At 40.4% G+C, this 23684-nt stretch overlaps 1 protein-coding gene across 1 annotated transcript; it reads left to right on the plus strand.

The window, feature by feature from the left end:
- Positions 1 to 1383: 1383 nt before the first annotated feature.
- Positions 1384 to 8879, plus strand: fgf17 (fibroblast growth factor 17). The gene is made up of 5 exons (XM_036577967.1): positions 1384 to 1660; positions 1752 to 1788; positions 2031 to 2208; positions 5356 to 5462; positions 8566 to 8879. The coding sequence occupies exons 1-5, from the start codon at positions 1629 to 1631 to the stop codon at positions 8854 to 8856; spliced, it is 645 nt and encodes a 214-aa protein (XP_036433860.1). The 5' UTR covers positions 1384 to 1628; the 3' UTR covers positions 8857 to 8879.
- The last annotated feature ends 14805 nt before the right edge of the window (positions 8880 to 23684 follow it).

The raw sequence follows: 23684 nt of genomic DNA on the forward strand, positions 1-23684 counted from the left end.
GCAAGCGTTCAGCTTAGGCCTCTAGCAAACGTCCCTTTTCCCCAAGAACACCTCAAAGCCTCAAACACAGTCGACCATGATGAATACATCACAGCTGATTTGGGGGAGATTAACTTTAATCATCCGTCAGAAATTAGGTTTAGGGTGAAACCGCGGGTCACAATGGCAACAGGGGGGCCACACCTTAATCTCGGCCTGCGTCACTCTCACGCAAATAAACCATCTCGCTGATGTCTGATGTCTACCTCGTCCTTCTCGACTCGATTGAGACCACCGCAGAAGTATGCAGGCTGCAAGTAGTTTGGCTTCTCGTGTAGGCCACGTGGAGAGCTGTCACACACACCGATCAGCCATAACAGCCTTGTTTCTACACTTACTGTCCAATTTATCAGCTCCACTGACCATATAGGTGCACTTTGTAGCTCTACAATTACAGACTGTGGTCTATCTGTTTCTCTGCTGACCTTGTTAACCCCAGAAATCCTGTTTTCCAATGGTCAGGACCACCGCAGAGCAGTTATTATTTAGGTGGTGGGTCATTCTTAGATACTGACATGGTGGTGGTGTGTCAGTGTGTGTTGTGCTGGTACGAGTGGATCGAACACAGCAGTGCTGCTGGAGTTTTTAAACACTGTGGCCACTCACTGTCCACTCTATTAGACACTCCTACCTTATTGGCGCAACACACACTATCACCACCACCACCACGTCAGCATCACTGCAGCGCTGAGAATGATCCACCACCCAAATAATACCTGCTCTGTGGTGGTCCATAGATTGCTTTGCACACTTTGTTAGATGACCACCACAGAGCATGTATTATTTGGGTGGTGGTCATCTAACAAACTGTCCATAGATTGCTCACTTTGTTAGATGACCACCACCCAAATAATACCTGCTCTGTGGTGGTCATCTGACAAAGTGTGCAAAGCAATCTATGGACTGACCGTTGTATGGTCACATAACAAAATAAGTTGGAAATCTCTTATTAAAACCTCAAGCCCACCAGTCATGACAGAAGAGAGCAAGGTAAAGCACCACGGTCTAAGCAAGAAAAGGGGAGGGATCTGGACATCCATCATTTTTGGCTCAGCTATGGAGCACATTATTTGTTTTCACACCCGTATTCCGGCAAGTCCCGCCTCCTGTGTTAGAGTGCTAACCAACATTTGGATAACAGGATCGCCTGCGTTGGGATTGGCTTCTAATATACCGAGCATTAGTTACTAGAACCCCGTTCCCAGCGCTATGATTGGCTAGCAAGCCGCTTCCTAGCCAATCCTAGCGTAGGAGGCGTGGCTTCCGGAATACGGGTGGGGAAACAAAAAATGAGTGGGACAAGAGCGCTGCGAGCACATCCCACTGATAGCCAAGCAACACTAATAAACCAGAGGCGCTGACACTCCGCCACACGATGGGACCTTCCCAACTCGCCGGGCTGCGTCTGGATGCGTTCATTTACGATTTGGGCTCCCAAACTGGACTTATTCTCCCAGCTCCGTGGGCCTGAGGACACTTGCCGCACAGAACCTTTGCGATTAGTTATTAATGGATGGTGGTTTAAGCGCTGAGGAGTTTCCACTGCGACCCTAGAAGAGCGAGCACTGTCACTGCGCACTTTCAGGACAATGTATGGGATAAACCGGCGCTGCTTTTACATGTAAGTGCGCCTGTTTTTGAGCTCTGTTGTGTCTCTCGTGGGGATGTTTGGTGGGTAGTGGTGCTAAATCGTCTCTGTCTGCTTCTTTCAGATCGTTTCACTTCTTCGTGGTGTGGTGTCACGCACAGGTAAACGTTCAAATCTGCTTCAGTCTGTTGTGTGTAGCGAGTCGAGGCTCATGTGAAGAGTTTAGGAACTTTTTGGGCTGGTTTAAGAGGCTTTGGGGGGCAGCGCGAGTAGCACCGAGCAGTACGAGTTATTTGTGTAGGCTTCTGTTTTCATTTACTGCCAGTCAGAGTCACTGCGGCTGTGTCCAGACGTAGAGGCAGAGAGCAACGTGTGATCTTATTTCTTCCTTTACATTAAAAAGGGGGAGAATCCCCCTTCTCCTAATTTTAAGCAGCATGTGAGGCAGCAGGGGGCGCAGTCGGACGGGCTCAGCCGGCGCCAGCTCCGGGTCTACCAGCTCTACAGCCGCACCAGCGGACGACACGTCCAGATCCAGGGGAAGAGAGTGACCGCCACGGCCGAGGACGGCAGCGCTTACGGTGGGCAGCAGATTTGACCCCTTCCTGCCTGATCTGTAACTCATGGCTTCATTACATACACGCTTAAAAAGATGGTTCTCTAGTTCTGTGTAGACCCATGGGTTCTACATAGAACCATTTCATATACATAGTTCTTCACACTGATGGAGAATGTGCTGTATACACTCTTCAAAAAGATGGTTCTTTAAGCGTACTTCAGTTCTGCTTAGACCCATGGGTTCTGTATAGAACCATTTCATGCTTACATGGTTCTTTTCATGGTGAAATGGTTCTTCACATTGATGGAGAATGTGTTTGTGCTCTTTAAAAAGATGGTTCTTTAAGGGTTCTTCAGTTCTGCTTAGAGCCATAGGTTCTTTATAGAACCATTTCATGTTTACGTGGTTCTTGTATACACTCTTTAAAAAGATGGGTCTTTAAGGGTTCTTCAGTTCTGCTTAGAGCCATAGGTTCTTTATAGAACCATCTCATGTTTACGTGGTTCTTGTATACACTCTTTAAAAAGATGGTTCTTTAAGGGTTCTTCAGTTCTGCTTAGAGCTATGGGTTCTTTATAGAACCATTTCATGCTTACGTGGTTCTTGTATACACTCTTGTATACGTTCTTTAAGGGTTCTTTGGTAAAGAAAATGGTTCTGTTTAGAACCATGGACACTCAAAGAACCCCTTGCATGATTAACGAGTTTGTTAAATGGTTCTTCAGATTGATGGTCCTATATAGAACGTTTCTGAAAAGGGTTCTAAATAGAACCATATAAAAAAATATATAAAATACATTCTCCATCAAGCTGAAGAACCATTTAACAATGCAAAGAATCCTTTAATCATGCAAAGCGTTCTTTAAGGGGCTCATAGTGCCATATAGAACCATTTTGTTTACTAAAGAACCCTTGAAGAACCATCTTCTGAGGCGTGTATAGTTCTATGTATGGTTCTATGTATCTATGTATTTTCAGAAGGTTTTATATAGAACCATATTCCACACATTTACCATCTATCTGAATGGCCATTTCTCTAAGCGTGGAATGGTTCTATATAGAACCATCTTTTTAAGCGTGTTTAAAGGCAGAGCTGAGTGGCATGTGGATCTGGATGGCTAGCAGATCAGACAAAATCTAGGAAAGAAGGTTTAACCCAACTGTTTTGGCCTGTTACCTGTTCTAACGCCTGATTCGACTAAGCTCCTTTACCCTTATGTTGTAATTGAATTACATTCGTGATTTTTCACTCGTATCTCTTTGACACAAGCGGTTAAATTCTCTCGACAGTGCAGATTCTAAACTTTTCATCCACATTTGTGTTAGTAGAAGAAGAGATATTCACTTATGATTTTAAATATTAAAAAGATACAGGAAAGAAAAACAATCTTTATATTTTTGCTAATACACGCAAACCTGTTAATGGAAGTCTGCAGAAAGTAAATCGAGATTTTGTGTAAATAATTGTATTATTAGTGATGCGCTTATATGAGAGTTGTAGCAGTTGGGACCGGATTGGCATCATGGAGAAATGTACCGTTAATGTGTAGAGATCCAGTTGCAGTAGAATTAGTAAAATGTAGATATTTTAACACAGAAGTTCAGGATCACCTAAACATCCTGAGTACAATAAAGACGTCAGTTTGATCGTCTGCCGATACCGAGATGATTCCGATGCCATCGTCCGTCTCTAGTAATTCCTTTGAAGTAGTCTCGCCATAGAACAATAACAACTAGATGAATCAGTTAAATGAGACTAAAACAGGTCTGTTAGAGGAGATAAAACAGTGTGTAGTGCAGAGGAAACTACAGGAGCAGGATTGAGGAACAATGATTTTAACTGGACATTAAGTTACATTAGGTTTCGGGTGAGATAAGGACACTTTGAAATGTCTGATTGATTGGGCTGTTTGTAAAGGCAGGACACACAGAGAGTTTGCTGCTGCTTCAAAAGAAGTTCTCTAATTGCTCTCCTTTCGCACTTTGAGATGTGTTAATTTACTTTAGATATCAAAACCAAAGAAGTGGCCCAGCTGACTATGACTGAGAAAAGTCTTAGACTGCACTCATAAGTAGCAGGAACAGATGTATGTAATCCATTTGTTATCCAGTAGATTTATCAAATCATGTACTAATCACAGCTTCAACAATGTGGATTGTGAATGAGGTATTACTGAACGAGTGAGCTCAGCCTAGCATGTTGGAACAAAACCTCGTATCTCCATTTTGTCGTTTTTTTCAGTGTTTGATGTAATTTGATGCCTGTTGCTCTTTGCATTGTGTGTAAATGTGTGTGTGTATATATATATATATATATATTACTTTACTTTTAATGTATATTTAATATATATAATATATATATATATATATATATATATATTACTTTACTTTTAATGTAAGTCAATGGAACCAGAATTTTTTCCAAGTAATTTTGGCTCATTTATTTTGGTCCATCCTCCATGAAATTTACACACAACGTAAAGAGCCACAGGCATTTTCAAATTATGACAAAAACTGAAATAAGACAAAAATGGAGATACAACGTTATATGTATATACATATATAATACATATATATATATATATATATATATATATATATATTTAGGCTTCAAGCGTCTTTCTGTGATGCCAAGAACCACTTTCAGTCCACTAAAAACCTGTCAATGGTTCACTATGCACTTTTACAAATGTGATATGTGAGTGTGTCTAAAGAACATCAACGTTATGTTAAGGTTCAATACCAATTAAACCTTTTTCCTAGAACTGTACATCCAAAGCGAAAAACACTTTGGATCCTTCACACTTAAGAGTGAAGCTTTTTATTCTTTGCTAGTAGTTGTTTTCTCCAGAGAACCATTTTTGTAAATGAAATGTACAGATGGGAGGATCCTGTCAAAGTAATCATAATGTAACGTTGTAGAAAGAACCCTTAAATTGGCATAGAACCTTCATATTATATGAAGCTCATACTCACAAATCTCTTTTTCAGACATGCTTTTTTTAGGGAACCAGAAGGGATTCTTCTGTGGTGTCATTCAAAGAATCCTTTTTGAGTCCTTTTATTAAGAATGCATGCAAGATTTCAGTCATTCTTGCTATTCCTGAATGCCTGTGAATTCGCAGAACCTGCTTGAGTCTAACGCTGTGGATGATTTGCTGTGTTGCAGCCAGGCTGTATGTGGAGACAGACACGTTTGGCAGTCGAGTTCGGATCAAAGGAGCCGAGAGCGGCCGATATCTGTGTATGAACCGCAGGGGGAAACTGGTGGGCAAGGTATGTGACAGAGTCTCTCACTAGTTCTAGTTCACTTACTACAGCTGTTAACACAGACAGAAACCTAGACTTCGTAATGTAGTGAGTGTTCTGTGTGCAGAGTGGCAAGGATAATGGTTGGCACAGCTAGTTTCAGTAGCACAGTGCTTGTATATGTGCATGTTGGACTCGTATACGGCTGCCAGAGTTCCCTTCACACCCATCTGTGCTGGTCAGATGTCATGCTGCTACTTCCTTCAGGGAAGTGGAAAAGATGTCTTCAGCACTATGGACTGGCCATGAGGAAAGAACAGGGAGAGCTTGGTACAGTCAACTAGGAATTAGTTGGCAATACAAGCTGTATTTCCTGCTGGCATCTTAACAGGGCACAAACATATTATTAGTGAATATTCAAATGCTTAGAGAGGAATTTCACACCACCCTTCATTTATTTCTGCTAAATTTCTGCATAATTCAATGGCTGAGACATTCAGAGTGGTTTGATGTGAATTCGTTCACTGTAGAGAAACTGACTAAGATTTCTTTACAGTGGTGTTGATAGGAACCAGGGGTCACAATGTCTGCAACATAAATATAGCCATTTTATTTACTGTCCAAAACAGCCAATGGAATTCTTTTTATTTTTAACGTAATATTGATAATGATAAAAAAGTTTTTTGGTGACATTTTAGGCCAAAACCTTCTCAGAATGACTGTAAATCAGTGTCTTAAGCATCAGGCAGTTTATTCATATCCATTTCATGTAATCACTTTCTGTGAAGGAGCATTTAGAGCCAGTAGACGTCTGGTTCCTATCACTGCCACTGTGAACATTTCTGACTTGGCAAGTTTCTCTACAGCTGAGCTTTTCACATCAAACTGTACTGAATGACTGTTTGCATCTCAGCTGTTTAATTATGCAGATATTGTATTTAAAAAAAAAAAAAAGGTGAAATTCTCTGTTAATGCATTATCAGATTTTATGATATTTGTCGTTATTGTGATTAATTGTGATCCTAAGCACATTGTGGACATCATCAGGACTTGTTCCATTAAAAATCAGCATAATTAGACCTGGTTCATTAGATTTAGTGCAGTCCAGAATGTGAAACGTGAAAATAAAATCACTGTAATTATTGTTTATGATACATTTTTCTAATGTGGCACTTCTGGTTGTTTTTCTCTGTTCCAACTTATCAAACCTCAGAAAAATTAAATATTGTGATGTTATACAGTCTTAAAAAGGATGGTTCTTTAAAGGTTCTTTAGCAAAAAAAATGGTTCTATAAACAACCATGAACACTCAAAAAACCCTTTGCACGATTAAAGGGTTCTTTAAACCATGAAAGGTTCTTCAGAATGTGCTGTAAATGGTTCTATACAGAACCTTTTTGAAAAGGGTTCCATATAGCACCAATAAGCGTTCTTCAATAAGGTCGTAACAATAGAAGAACCCCTTTTACAAAGGTTCTAGATAGAACCATCTACAGCACATTCTCCATCAATCTGAAGAACACTTTCATGATGCAAAGAACCCGTTAATCATGCAAAGGGTTCTTTATAGAACCATTTTCTGTACTAAAGGACCCTTGAAGAACCATTTTTTTTTTAAGAGTGTATGTTTGTTCCATGGCCCACCTTTAGTGTGATTTTAATGAAACAGTAAACTAATTACAATTACGTTCTCTAAAAAAAGGTGCCACAAAGGGTTCTTTCGCTATAGAAGAACCACTTTTGGTTCCTTCCAAACCCTGTTTGAAAAAGACCTGGGTGAGTGTGAGGAACCTCCAAAATGTTTAATGAATGTTTACATAATGTAAAGGTTCTATACGCATTTCTGTGCACATTTCTCGAACCTTTACACTATGTGAGGTTCTTGAAACGTTAAAAAGGTTCTTCACACTCCTCTCTTTTACAAAAACAAGTTCATCCACTGAAGCAAAAGTGTTTTTTCTATGGCATTTTGACACTTTTATTTTTAAGAGTGTGTAATAATTCTTGGCTTTTAACCCCTAAACACTGTAGTAATAGTAGTATTATATTATTGTATTAGAACATTATTAGCGCTTTAGAGCCTTGCCCAGGGTTCTCGAGTTTTACTGAATGCCTCGTCCAAATTGGTTACAGAAGAAGAATCTGTTCTTTCAGTCTGTTGAGAAGATTTAGAAGCCTCTGTTAGGAAACTTTGACATCTGCTGTCAGCGTTAGGAACTGGCCTTACAGGGCAGGAGCTGTTTGATTTGTCTTCATGATTGAGAATTATATTCATGAATTACATTTAACTTCTTTTTCCACATTCCTAGAGAGGTTCACATGCACATGTTCTGCACACCAACAAGCTTATTTACAGTTGTTCTCAATGGGAAAGATGTTTTTTGTGCACTGGCCGCCCTGCGTGCTATAAATGGCCTGCATGGTCAGCCCAGTCTTTTGTCCTTCTATGCAATCAAATAGCCTAAATTATGAGTTTTTCTGTGCTGACTAATCAGATCAAAGGGAAGACAGACCTTCAGTGACAGTTGTAATGGGGGGGGGGGTTGGTAGTGGTTGCACTCTTTGTCAGATTTAAATGACATTTTAGATTTATGGCATAAATATAAATGAGCTTTTTTCATATATTAGCTTGTTTTTGCTAGCAGCACCATGTCTGTAAGTGAATAGTTATAGTTAAACTGACAAATACAAAGGTGTTGTTGCTTAGCAACAGAGACGCCCATCCAGAAGCAGCATTCAAAAAATGCAGTGTGAACCCCCAAGAAAAAAAGTGCCTCGCAACCTTTCCACCAGTGTGACTAACAGGGAATAAACCACTACATTCATGAAAATAAAAGGTTCCTAGGTGGTTCCTGGCTTGGATGCATGGTTCTAGGAAAAAAAAATTGGAATAGAAGTGAACATTATGTGAAGGTTCTTTAGAAGTTCTTCACACATCTCCTTTACCATTAAAATGTTCTTTAAAGAATCAAAAGAGGTTCAACGACATTCCTCCAAAGAACGCTTAACAGTGTGGTGTTGGGAGATACCATAGTGTCATGAAACAGTGGTACCACTGCCCTTAATCATCAGAATGTCCATTTGAGATGAATGTAATGGTACTATAACACCCAACGATGTTTTCCCACAGGTCAGCGGAAAGGGCAGGGACTGTATCTTTACAGAGATTGTCCTGGAGAACAACTACACAGCTTTCCAGAATGCCAAATATGAGGGCTGGTATGTGGCTTTCACCAGGAAAGGAAGGCCAGTCAAGGCCTCCAAAACGAAGCAGAACCAGAGAGAGGTCCACTTCATCAAGCGGCTGCACAAAGGGCCGCTTCCCTTCCCCAACTCGGACCAGCCCAAACACTTCGAGTTCGTCAGCTTTCCTCCAATACGGCGAGCCAAGCGCAACAGGAAATCGCACGCGGCTTCCTAACGCTGGGCACCTCAAACCTACAGGACTGGTTTTATAACTAATAACAAGAAAGAAGAGGCAGCTTTATTTTTTATATTTTCATAGTTAACGGACACAAAAATGCTCAAAAAAAAACCACTGACTGGACACTCGGTATGAAGGGGTGACTTGTAAATATGGTAAGATAGTGAAAGAAGATGTATATATTTAATAAGCTCAGAATTTTTTGTGTGTGTTGTGTGAGCGCCTTGTGAAGAGGTGAAGAGAGGCTGAATTGTAACATATTCAGTAATAAACAAGTTATTTAAAAAAATCTAGTCAAGTTTATTTTTGGTAATAATCCATTTCGTCCATTTCTTAGGCCTCAATATAGATGATTGTATTTTCCCTGGACAAAATGGAAGGAAAATTGGAAATTCTAACAGTTAATCAGGAATATATTTGCTAGTGTACAGTGTAGGATTTCTGAGATAAACAGTGAGATAAAGCTACAGATAGAGACTTAATGACTTCCTCAGGCTTACTGTCTGGATGGATGGCCAACACTGGATGGTGGCTAGCATGCATTTTCAGTTGACTGCTATCACATGACTCTCTGTGCCATTGAAGCAGAATCTGGGAAATTCTAAGGTGTTTATTTCAAAGTCCAGTTGTACAGTATCAACCATATATGTTCGTCCATGCTGACTGTTTTTGCTGGACACAAGACCCTGCTGGATCAGGTATGTTCATTTTGGATTGAGACTAAATCATGTGGAGTTTTAGATCTTCAAGAGCAGCAGGTATTTCACAAAGCAGAATTTCTCAGCTAGCCAGATAACTTAAGCTCAAAGATGAGGACTATCCAATGGGTATGCCCCTCAGCCCTTTTCCTGTTGGACAGGCTTGACTCAAGTTATCTGGCTAAACTGAGAAATCTTGCTTTCTGAAACACTGTGTCCACAATCAGACACAAACACCTTGCTGGTTCACCTTGTAGATGTAAAGCCAGAGACGATAGCTCATCTGCGGCTTTACAGTTTGTGTTGGTCATCCTCTAGTCCTTTATCAGTGGTCACAGGACGCTGTTGGCTGAATATGTTTGGTTGGTGGACTATTCAGTCCAGCGGTGACACTGAGGTGTTTAAAAACTCCAGCAGCACTGCTGTTTCTGATCCACTCGTACCAGCGCAACACACACTAACCCACCACCACCACGTCAGTGTTACTGCAGTGCTGAGAATGACCCACCACCCTCTGTGGGGGTCCCGACCACTGAAGAACAGGGTAAAAGGGGGCTAAGAAAGTATGCAGAGAAACAGATGGACTACAGTCTGTAATTGTAGAACTACAAAGTGCTCCTATATGGTCAGTGGAGCTGTTAAAATGGACAATGAGCGTAGAAACAAGGAGGTGGTCATAATGTTATGGTGTTCATACCACTGATCTGTAGCTCACATTAACTGTCCTCTTGTTTTTAGCCATGCTACATATTTTTGCCCATTTTATAGACGACAGTATGTCATACAGTGACAGATACCACATAAACAAGTCTGACTACTTCAGCATGGTTTGAGGCGAAGGGTGTGATGATGAGTTAGACATGCAATTAGCATGGCGCTAATTGATATTTGTGAACTTTGTTAGCTACATTAGCCTCGTAGCTGCAGTGCAAAGCTAAAGAAGCAAACTTCAGACACCAAACACTTCTCGGCTGATGGATATTTGGGGGTAAATTGCATAAATTTGATTCTATTATATTCTTAACAGCAGGTTTTTGAAATAGGAATGAATGTCTGGTGTGGAAGCAGTTAGCCAAAGGAAATGTAAGGTTAACATTAGCTTAGCTTATAGAGTAGTTTCATAATGTCATGTCAAACTCCTTTTTTTAGCTCTTTGTTTCTCCTTTTTTACACTGTGTGAACCAAAGAAATCGATCAGAATTGCTCAGAAATAAAATATCATTATATAAACCCTGATAGCAAAAGGACAGTGGTCCACTTTTGGTCCACTGATGGCAAAGCTGGCGGCCCACTGGCCCATTGCTCAGCATTTTCTGGGCGGCCACCGGTGATTAAACAGAGTATTAGACAAAGTTCCACTTATCGTCGCTCATTTTCCACTCACAGTCCAAATGACTGATTTTTCCTTCTCTGCTTTCTTTAGTTATACTTTGTAAATCAGTTTAGTAATATTAATCTAGCTCAGGGTCAGCAACAGCATTTTCTATAAAATCATTTTATGCTAGGCCTAGTCATTATTTTTTCTCTCTCAGGTGTTTGTAATATTTATCTTAGTTTATTTTCTAAAATAAGAGGCTATGTGCATTTACAATCTGTTTGAGGAGATTAAAAACTAGTGTGCAGGACAGTAATCTGGGTGGTCCAAGAGTGAACCAGTCAGTGGGGTGCCGAACTTATTAAGCCAGCAGACCGATGTATGCTTGCTGTCTGGGAACTTACATTAATAGTTAAGAACATCCATCCTTTTCCTATAACGTTACTGTTACAATCTGAGGTTTTGAAATGGCTGATTCTAAAATGTTAACATTGCAGGCAAAATTTGGGTTCACCACATCACCCAAATGGCACAGCTTCAGACTCTTAAAGACCACATGACTCCTGTTCTGTTGGACCCTCTGGAGAGTTTTGAAGGTGGAGAATAAGTTCTGTCTCTAATGAGCTCATACTCATAGATGGCTTCGCCCTAGCAGTGATCTCTCTTTAATCTCAGACCTTCAGAGCAATTTCTGTAAGTACAGTGCACTGAATGCGGTTGGTGTTCTTTAATCAAGTCATGACTGCAGTGTCATTCCACAGCGCCATGTCTGACTAATCTCACTGTCGTCTCTACAGCACGCATGCAGTGCAGTACGTAAATAATCGGACAGCAACATACATGAGTATGCATGAGTATATTTAGCGCACTGGATTTGAAATGAAACAACGATTATAAGATTAGAGTGTAGACTTGTCAGTTTTAATTCGGGGGTATGTGTGTCCATATCGGGTGCAGGAATTACAGTCCTTTTTTATTATGGTTCACTCAATATAGATGTAAATACCCTCAAATTAAATCTGCCATTCGAACTCTTTAAGCTCAAAGTCTTTGCTGCGTTTCTGTCCAGTGTGCTGGAGTACAGAGCCAATACAAGAAAAAAAACATTGTCCATACTGTCCATCAAACCACATTCAGTTTCTTATCACATATAGGAAAATATAAATGCTTAAAGAGTAACTCCACTGATTATTTCTGCATTATTTCTGCATAATTCAATGGCTAAGACATTCAGAAAGTCATTCCGAGTGGTTTGATGTGAAATGGTTCATCATAGAGAAACCAACAAAGATGTGTTTACAGTGGTGGTGATTTCAGACGTCTGGTTCCTATCACCACTGTAGTGAAGTCTCTTTAAAACGAAACACATCAAGCCACCCTGAATGACTTTGTTTACATCTCAACCTGTTTTTGATACAGAAATGTTCATAAATCAGTGGGATTCCGTGCATAATTCAGTACAGAAGAATGCTTTTTTTCCAGAAATACTGGATCCATTTGGGAAAATTAAAAGAATTGGTGAAGGTGTCCTTTAAATATAAGCTGTATTCGTGTAGCTTCTCATGGAGAGGCACACAGGGGATATCATATGCTTATCACTGTCAAAAACATGCCGTCTTTTCATCAGCGCTGGCAATAATTAATCAGAACACAGGCGTCTAATTCATAAGCAGTTATGTTTGTATTAGGATCATCACTGCAGCAGCTGCACAGCACATGCATTCAGCGCTTAAGTCCCCTGATCCAGTTTTAAAGCCAATATGATTGTAAACTTATTGCTAGTGATGAAGTTGGCACTGTATTAGACATGAGCATCACGCCGGATCAATTTCTGTGAATTAATAAAGCCAATAAATATTCTCCCCTTGTATGAAGTGTAAACATAACGTGCTATTCTTGTCATGCTGAGCGCTCCATTTCAGGACAAACTATTTGTCACTGTGAGCATTGAAAAAGCCGGTGAAAGGCCAGGGTGACAGCACAATACGGACTGCTGGAGGTCAATAAGGTCCCCCAGTGCAAATCAGAAATTCACTGACCATGACTGAATAGCTATTGAGTAGCTTAATTTAAAGGGCCTGTATTCTACACTTTTCTTGTATTTTATTTTTTCCCTTTGAGGTCCTCTTATCACGTTTGTGTGGTCATAATTCATTTTTTATGACCACGTTCTAACCTCTCTTACTGCCTTAGAATTAAACTGTGACTGTGACTTTGAGGTCCTGTTTACACCTGGTCACTTCATGCGACTAGTATCCGGATTGTATCCTGATAAGATTTTAGCCACGTGCATTTAGGCTGCGTTCACACAGCAGGTAAAAGTGGCCCAAATCCTTTTTTTCATACGTGAAATCTTCTTTGTGCAGTGTGAACAGCAAAAAAACTGAATCTGACATTTTCATTTCTGATTTGGGACACTTTCATATGTGGTACTGAAATCCGATACATATCCAATATACGGCAATGCAACCAAATCGGAATTTAATTTATGTGACTTTTATGTCAGTCCAGCATGACCTTTGTCATAAGAGATTTTGAAAGAAATGGCCGAACGCGGCCGTAGGAGAACAGCTGCGGTGTCAAACAACGGTTAAAGGTTTAAAGAATCTGAGGACAGGAACCAAATAAGTGACCACACCCTTTTTACGGCGAGCTCCAACACATTCTGGGTGATGAGCCCAGCTGTCAGTCAGTGAAGCTTCATGATGGCTCCTGTTATGCTGGTGAAGATTAAACTGAACCCTCCAGGAGCGACTGGCGTTCGTTGGCAGTCATGATTGTTTACCTCTGGATGAGCGCGCCTTGTGAAGCATTGTTCTTTTGCACATGCAGGTCAGTTTAGGAGCTGAACAAATAAATTGGATTTGGTGAGAAAATCAGATTTGGGTCACTTTTACCTGCTGTGTGATTGTAGCCTTACACTTGGTAGTCAAATACATCTCCAGTTAGTCAGTCTGAATTCCGATTGCTGTGAATATGCAAATCCACTCATTAAGCGGCAACCAATTACCAGTGGTTTATCCATTCAGCACCTGGCCACTTTCACAGTTGGCTTTCCTGGTATGTTGGCTTCAGACTCTTTATCTCCCACTGGCACTGCAGCCGTGCTCTTTGTAGGCCGTTCTCCAGTTGTTTCGATATTTGTTTGAATATTAAACGGTGTCTGTAAGTCGTCTACCGTTCGTTTTGCACAGTAATGTCTGTCCATATTGCTATTAAGCATTTCATTTCGTCCTGCACCCAACTGTGTGCATCCTCCATGATTACCTTCTTCACAGACTCAGATCATGTGCCCAGTGACGTCCTGCAGGGGGAGAAGTTTCGGTTGGTGAATGTCCTTTTTTTTATAATTAGTGTTTTTTAATTGGAATTCTTGCAGGATGTGAAATGTTGAATAGAGATCTTTGTATTCTTTGTTTTTCATAGTCATTTTTTAAATTGTGACACTGTTTTTTTTTCTCTGTTCCAAAAGATCAGATGTCAGAAAAAAATAAACATCGTGGAACATGGTGCATCATAAAAAGTATTGCGATATATATATTTTTTTTTAATGCCCAGCTCGAATCTTCCACTGCTTTTCTTTTTTAAAGCACAATAAATATATACAAAACAAGACAGGAAATAGGTACACATTACAACAGACAAAGTTCAAACAGCAATGGTGGAAAATGATGTTTACAACACAGTCAAACACAACAAGCAACAACTATATCAATATAGTTATTAATTGTGTCTTGAAGAGTCAGATGTGTTTACACTGCTATTGGATTAGTATCTGTTTAAATGAGTCTTGGGTGTGTTTACACTCGTATTTTTATGTGGTTTGGCATCCAGATATAATCCTGATACTTAAAACGCATGAAGTGACCAGGTGTAAACAGTCCAGGACTGTTCTCTGTAGAGGATGTGTGATAGACAAGGATCAAAGAGAGATCAGTTAAACATACAGTGTTAAGTATTAACATGTAAACAAGTACATTGGCTCTAGCCTAAAACGTCAGCTGTGTAGTTTAAGTTTAAAAAATGTACACAACCAACTGGGCAAAATAAAAGCTTAATTAAGAAGTGACTGGAATGTGACCCAGTATTGAAAGCTGTAGTTTAAAGGGCCCATATTTGCATAACTTTAAATCATTTTGAGGTAGTATGTAAATATCTGCTGTAAAAGCCTTCAGTTTTAACTGAGTTGTTTTTGTGACATCACAGCAGTTCAGCTCTACCCACTCACATTGAAGTTATATGGAAAAGCTGAATGATGTGCAATACTGTGCAGCCAATCAGAACAGTGGTGATTTGCATATATCCATCTTAAAAGCTTGTTTAAAAGAGAAAGATGTGAAATAATTTATGACTATTTTGGTAAATAAAACCACACAAATGGCAGGAGCCCATATTCCACATTTTACTTAGATTTTCTTTTCCCCTCTGAGGTCCACTTACAATGTTAGTGTGGTTTTAATTACCAAAAACAGCCATAATTCAATTTTTCATGACCATTTTCCAGCCTCTCTTTATGCCTTGGAATCAAACAGGCTGTCGTTGCCACTACAGCTTTAGTAGTGATATATGTAAATGAGCTCTGTTCTGATTGGCTTCCCTGTATTAAACCTCATTCAAAAAGTACTCGAAGCTGAAACACACCTTATAACTTCATCGTTTTTGTTCTCATGTTTTATGCATTTGGATATTTGTCATAAATGTCATGCTCTCATGCACAAGCACATTAGGATTAACCAGCACCTAAAACGTGTATAATCAATATCATATTTTGCACTGGGCACAATACATACAGAGCCATACATCACACTAGTCCCAAATGGACACTGTAAAACTCTGAGCCCTCAGGGTCCCCTGCTTTGTACGCCTGCACATTGCTGACGTCACTAAAGTGCGGACATTGAGGAGGAACGCAGGGCTTACAGCAGGGGTGCACAACTCCGGTCCTGGAGGGCCAGTGTGATTTACCTATTCCAACACAGCTGACTACATTTATCTGTTAATTGCCAGGCTAAGTGGGTGTGTTTGAGCAGGGAAAGTCCAAACTGTGCTGGACACCGGCCCTCCAGGACCGGAGTTGTGCACCCCTGGCTTAGAGCGCTTTTGGGACAGGCCTTCAGTCAGATTTCTCCCTTTCTGTCTCTTCCGCTCCTAATTGTAGGGGGACTTAAGCAGCCTCATGTAAGACTGTTATTCCATGGCGCCCTCTAGAGGATACTTCAGTAAGTGCAGACAAATGTACGGTCATAAAAGTTTCAGCGCCCTGGTCAACTGATGTTTTGTTGATTTTCTAAGTAAAAATACCAGAACACATCTTTTACAGAGAGGCTGCACGTTTTAATGCACAATTACTGCTTATTTGCTTAATTTAATATGTTGGGGACAAAAAAAGGTGGGTGAAAAGTTATGGCACATTTTATATTTTATGCTTATTCTTTTTCTCATATGTTAAACAAATAAATAGTAATTGAGAACAAAAATAGTATAAAAAATTAAATGTGTTCTCTGTAGAGGATGTGTTCACTCATGTTGACTTACAAAATCAACAAAACATGTCATTTGATGACTGTGAGTTGTGGTGATTACTGAAAGAAGTCTGGATCACTGGAAAGCTGAGCAGCTGTGGCTTAAAGAAGCAGTGAAATAAATCTGTGGAGTTATTGGAAAACAGAAAAGGGTCAAAGAGAGATTAGTTAAACATACCATGCTAAGAATTAACAAGTAACCGAGTATGATGGCCTTAAACGTGTAGTCTAAAGGGTCATGAGTGTAGGCTAAAGATTCAATCAACTGAGCACAATAAAAGCCTAATAAAGAAGCGACTGCAATGGAGACCCATATCATGGAAAACTGTATTTTCCTCACTTTTTCAAAATAAATGTTGTAGTAAGTTAAAGCAATAAAGCCAAGAGTGTGATTTTATCACAGTGAAGGTGTTCCTGAGCACAGAAAATAATTTACGTTATTATTAATAATGATTGACATAAACAAGTATTCGGCCAAGAAATGTAGTTTAACTAATTTCTCTTTGACCCTTTTCTGTCTTCCTTTAGATTATGGTATCATTACGAAGCAACCACAGACCGCTGAATGAGGAGAAGAACATTCAGTCGTCCATCGCTGTTTACTGCAGTCATTTCATGAACTTTTTAACTTTTTGTTGTATAAGAATAAACATATGATAACACAGCACTGTTTGATTCAAAAACCTTTGTTTTCTAAGCACTTTTTGGTCACCAAATTACCACAGAGTCTTATTTAGCACCAATCCAGTGGCGCCCTCTTCTCACACTGGGGCTGAATCTCAAAAGGCTCCCCGCTCCCTACATAGTGCCCTATGTAGGATTCACATACTGGATCCTGCAGCCCAACAGTGCAAAATACAGCTAATAAATGGTCATTTAGGTCTCAGCCACATCCACACTCGATAAATGATGCACTATTTGGCTGTAGAGGCTAGAATTTCTACACTTGAGTGGCTAGAACACTATTTAGGGAGTACAGAGCCGTTTGGGATTCAGCCTGGATTTGACAGGACTTCTGACTGAAACATGAACATTTGAAGTGTGTGATCCATTCAAGGGACATTTTACTGACATTTTTCAGTGAATCCTATTGTGAGTACTTTAATTCAAGCCTGTGATATCAATGATGGAGTTGTTTAGACTGTTGGCTCTTGTAGCCTGTTAGCTATCTGAATAGCGTAGTTCTAGTTAAGAACATAAGTCTCCAGCCCCTCAGTTTAAACAGAAAACGGGTTCTTACTTCATTTATATACTCGGTGCTCCATGCGAGCAGCACGAAAGTGAAAGATTCCTTAACAGCGTAAGGGTTTTTCGTGCCGTGGCGCAGTACCACACAACTCAGTTTATGTGAGGCGGTCATAGGTGTGGTGTATTATGGATTTTACAACAGCTTAGAACGCAGCTCAGCCAATCAGATTTTAGGACCAGAACCATCTGTTTTATAAAAACAGTGTTAACATTTCAAATCATACCAGCCCAGATTGTCCGTATGTGGAAACTAACCTGCAAAAACAGCCTGTTTTAAATTAATTTGGCCTGAATTCACCAAATCGTAATATGAGTATGTTTAAAAGAACAGTTCATTGAAAACATGTACACAGCTTTCCCCTTACACAGATACTGTTGGTATCTGAAGTTTGCTGCTTCAGTTTTCCCTAAAGTTAAGGATATAAAGATTTAAAGCAGTGTTTCTCAAGCCTGGTCCTGGAGGCCCAATGTCCTGCACATTTTAGAGCTTTTCCTGCTTTGACAAACCCACTTGAACCCAACAGTAGGCTGGCAATGAGCTGATTGACTGGGTTGGGAGCAGGGAAAACAAAAAAATGAGCACTGTTTTAAAGGAATGGTTACACTATTACACTATTTTCCAGTACAAATGAATTCAATCGAATGTTGCTTCTTAATTTAGCACTGGAGCTACGAGGCTAGCCTGTTTTACATTGTTTTTGTGATGTCACACCCACAGCAGTTTCTTCAACTACGCACGTTGCAGCTATAAAGGGAAGTTGAATAAGATATAGTGAAGATGAATGAGGTACAATGCAGGACAGACAATCAGAACAGAGGTCATTTACATTTATCAGTCTTAAAAGCCTGTTCTATGGGATAAAGAGAGGTTGTGAAGTAGCCATATAGCATGAATTGGGACTGTCTTGGCACATTAAACCACACATCTCAGGGGAAAAAGTCAAATACAAGAATGTCGGATCTGGCCTCTTTAAATTATACCCCAAGTTGAATGGAACAGTAATGCTTTGGACATAATTTCTAGGTGGTACCATATGGCCTGGGTCCATAGGTCAACCAGTGTAGAATTAGGCCTCATTCTTGGTGGACGTGGGTCACTGTTTTCACTGAATTCACTGTTTCTGTGCACTGGGTGCCACTGGGACAATAAGGGCAATGAAAAGCTCCTAGTTCTAGATGTTCTCCCAGTAAAATCAGCTAATTATGGCTGAAAAATCTTAGTATATTTGTATTTGTGTTCGGAACCGGATGCAAAAGTGTCCATTTTAGATAGTCTTCACCTTTCAGTCACCTTTACATTTAGTTATACGTTTAGTTAGAAGGCCAAACTGACCATGCTGAATTAAACCACATAAAAAAGACACGCCTACTTACCAGAAAAAACAAGAAACGCACAAGATAAATGCTGCCATGGTACTAGTTGACCACAAGAGAGCGCCACCAACACACTGTGTGCAGGAGACGGCTCACAGTCAGTGCTGGTAGTTACAGAGAGGCAAAGCTAGAGGGCGAACAAAACAAGCAATTGCTTGGATCACCTGGGCAACAGACGTCAAGCTGCTGTTGTCCAAAGTTCATTTGCTTTATCAGTGGATGAAGCAGCGCTGATGTTGACATAGAGCCTGTATTTATATTTCTAACCGTCTGTAAACATAAATCTTTTTGGTTGATCTCTTTTTTCCTTCAGGCCACAGTGGTCATCCTTTTTAGTACACAGTAAGAATATTATATATTAAGAATAAGATTAAGAATATTCCATATTAATATTCTGCTTAGTCTTGTCCTAGCTGAATCCTGCAATGTGGTTGGCTGATTGAATTCAATCCTGCCTAACTGAACTTTTTCTCCTGCAATCTGATTGGTTAATTGACTTTTTCTGTTTGCAACTCTGATTGGTTAATATTTATTTATATTTAGAAATTTATACATAATGTTCTGCTGCAAATCTGATTGGTTTGTTGCACTTTTTCTCCTGCAATTCTCATTGGTTAATTGAAAATGTTCTTATGCAATTCTGATTGGCTGGATGGCCTTTTTCTTCCGTAATCCGATTGGTTAATTGAGCTTTTTCTCCTCCAATTTCTTTGGCTTGCTGAACCTTTACTCCTGCTGTCTGATTGGCTAGTTAAACCTTGCCTTGTTTATTCTGCTTATGGTTGCAGACACTAAGCCACATTTTAGGCCTATTTGACTTAACTCAGTTATGCTCACCGGTTAGCTCCTAGCTTCGTGTAATGCATGATTGTTGGAAATTTAATTCCACTTGCGTCAGTGCCACCACATCACAGTCACGTTCGGCATGATAATCTCACGGGAGCAAGGCTGCGGCAGTTCTCAGTGCCTTTTTTTAAAGCCTTTAAATTTTTTATATGTTGAGTGCATTAAAAATCAGCAAATATACTTTTTAATCAACTATAAACCATGTCCTTTATATGCTCTTATCATGTTTCTTATGCACGCCCTTTTTCCGTGAAAAGAAGGTGTAATTATTGTTTCCTTGGCCACCTCACTAATTATCCTGGATCTATACAAAAGATCCTGCTATTGACTGATTCAGAGCCCTCCCCCCAAATCCAATATCCCCTTCAGACCCTTCATGGATATTGCTTTGCAGCTCTTGTGCTTGTATTAGACAGGAATAAAGGACAAAGGAAAAGAGATACACATTAAATCCACCACACTGTGCCTGTCGGCCAACAAAATTGAAAACCAGAATGTTCACACTTTTTCACTGCAAATCTAAATGTATAAAGAAAGAGATTGTCATAAAAAAATCTAATTTACAGAATTTCCCTCTTACCCCAGATGTAGTCGATCAGCCAAGACATGTTTGGTGTCCAATTTTTGCTCCTTTAGTTCAGCATTGCAGCTACAAGGCTAACATTGCTAACAAATACTAGAAGTCAATAGTCACCCAAATCTTTATGGTAAATACATCCCCAGAACTTCGTTTAGCTTAGGACTATGAAAAAAGAACAAAACCTCACTGTGTAGCTAAGCTATTTTACACAACAGGATACATACACGTCACGCAGACATATGAATGCTGCAGATTACATTTGCATTTAAAACTGAAGATATACGTTTATAAACAGAAACAACAGAAATCAGAAATGTAGCTTAACACCCATATAACTATGTGACATGCATGCACACAAAGCCTGCTGGATTCTGCAGGGGAGGTGGAGTAACTGCCCACTGCATTCAGCTGGTCAATAATCACACAAAACCGCTCACGTGGTGAAGTTTTGTTCATTTGTATAGTTCATATTAAGTCATAATGTGTCTTAAACCACATTGACAAATCTGCAAGACCTTAATGATAAGCTGGATGTGATTTCAGCTGGTTGAGAGATGTTTTGGGGATGTATTTACAGAAGAGATTTGGGTGACTATTGACTTCTAGTGTTTGAGAGCAAGATTAGCCTAGCGTTAAACTAAAGAAGCAAACTGGGGACACCAAACATGTCTAGGTCAATCGACTATTTGTTTATTATAACACTACAGTTAGATTTATGCTACAGTAGGTGGAATAAAATAAGCAAAACAATCTTTATTCTGAATTATTTTTATCATGAGCTAAAATATCTTGAACGTAACAGGCACCATCCGGAGAGACGGGGGTTGTCTAGGGTTTTTTTTTTTACACTCGTTGACCTCCCTGTTGCTTCCTCTCCAGCTCTTTCCTCATGAGGTTCTTCCGCATTGACTGCAGTAGAGGAGCAGGGTGGAGAAAGAGTCCACTCGCATTAGCATCACAGCAGCATCCTGCCGTTCATTCCCCAGGGGAGGGTGCAGAGCCGGAGGCAGGCACGCGTAACAAAGTGCTGCTAATACCAAACTCATTCTGCATCCTTAAACGCTCCTTCACATCCCCCACTGCCACAGCCCTGCACAGCTCAATAGCAGATAATTCATACCGACTGCAGCTGCGTAGCAGCAGCACACCAGGGGTGGGGTGATGGCTGATTCACAGTAGGAGAGGAGGGCACCTGGTTCATATAGTCCTGTTTTAGTTCTCTTTTTTTCAATTTACTGCCTAATGAGAAGGTTTGATGTGGTGCACTTTCATGTGCTGCTTTCAGATCGGTATCACCACAGCACCAAAAATAACACACACACATTTCCTCTTCCTCTATGCGCAGGTCTCATCCAGTCATACCGGTCGACCAGAGCTTAACCTGATATACACACCGTGCAACAATTTGAGCCTGGTACACCACGGCCTTCTTTCAGCAAATCACTGCCGTAGAATAATATTAAGGTTCTTCCTAGAACCTTTACATGTGGTCCTGTAATAAAATCTTCCACTGAAAGGTTCTTTAGGGATCCATAAGTGGTTCTTCTATGGCAGTGCAAAGAAACCTTTCTGGCAGCAGTTTAGTGATGTGGCTTCAGTACGAGCCACTACGTCTGTTGTAAACATGCTAACTTGAGTCCACACTGGTGTCACTCTTGGGTGTGATTTTCCCATTTTCATGATGTATCTTTAAGGTAAGAGGAACTATTGAAAAGCTACTTTGGGGTGGATTTTTAGGGACAGGCTGTTTTTTTTTTTCCTTCAGGGGGTCATAGAGTTTGTGACTGTCACTGGAAGATGGCTCCCTTCAGTCTGCGAGGAGACGGAGACCCCTGAGCAGAAAGCGTTTTGCGTTCTCCATTTCAATAAGAATGAATCCGTCATAACTGTGCAGCGTGATTTTCGTGGGCAGTGAACCTCCAACAGCTCAGAGCATTCGAAGTTGGTTCCACAACACTGGATGATCTCCGACATCGCACTGAAAGAGCCGTGAGTACAGCGACACCCAACATGCTCAATGGAGTATGGGGTGAATTTGACTATGGTGTTGATGTCTGTACAGCTGGAGGAGGTTCATATTGAGCAGCTTGTACAATCACATAATAAACTTTATGCACTTAAACCATTTACAGGTTACTGCATTGTTCTGTAAACATGCCCTGCGATGGACTGGTGTATCCTGCTTTCCACCCAATGACTGCTGGGATAGGCTCCAGCTCCACCAGCAACCCAGAAGGATAAGCGGCTTAGAAGATTTGAATCAATCTGTATATGTGCATATATGGATATATATCAGATTTCCATGCCAAGCCACCATATTAATTAACATATAGGCTAATTTGAGAAACTGTTTTTCAATGATTTACGATTCGGTGGTTGTGTAGCGCTGTATATTGTTCGGTTTGCCATTTGTAGCAGTTCACTGATGTTGTGGACACTACAAATCTGTAGAGCATTCAGAAGGACATCCTGTGTCCTGTTTCTGAGAAAGAAACCTCACCACTACTACGGCAACATATCAGTCCTCACTGCTCTTGCAAACAGACCTCCGAGCCACCAGCTAGCACAGTAATAAAGACAGGCTGCTACTTTTGAGGCCACTGGCACATCTCAGAGGCTCTGTCTGGCTGCTGAAAGAGAAGCAGTGGGTGTCCAGAGCAGCTGAGTCAGCCTTGCAGAGAGGAGGTTCCTCCAGAGGGAGTGTGTGTGTGACTCAGCCTGAGCTAAACTAGCAGTTCTGCTGGGAGGGGGATGGGCAGGCAGACAGGCAGCATAGAAACACTGCAGCAGAATGCAAAGGGCAGCTTTCTAAGGACAAACTGCACAAACACTGCTTTTTTTAGGTCATGAGTGTGTGAAAGCAACAATGAAACGAATTTCAGAGCATATTCTCAGGATCTAATCTGTAAGTGATTCACTGAATTTACATTATTCAAATACATTTTGTTGCTATGAAGAAAATATGACATCAAAACAGTTTTGTCTGTCAGTTTCCTCACCTTTGGTGGGAATTGTGTTGATGTGGTATATTTCATCCATGTGGAAATGATGGACACATATGAACTCGATTCAGTTTTTTCAATGTAGGCCAGTGCACCTTTTCTCCACGCAGACAGTTTCACTTTACTGGCCGAGTACACGTGTATTAGGAGCTTGTTTTGGGGGAATTAGCACAGTTTTTCAGTAGTCAGCACCACAGAATTTTCAGCACTCGTTCAAGACTCATAAATACGGCAGGCCAT

This window comes from Colossoma macropomum, unplaced genomic scaffold, assembly GCF_904425465.1.
Source record: "Colossoma macropomum unplaced genomic scaffold, Colossoma_macropomum, whole genome shotgun sequence".
Lineage (NCBI taxonomy): Eukaryota > Metazoa > Chordata > Actinopteri > Characiformes > Serrasalmidae > Colossoma > Colossoma macropomum.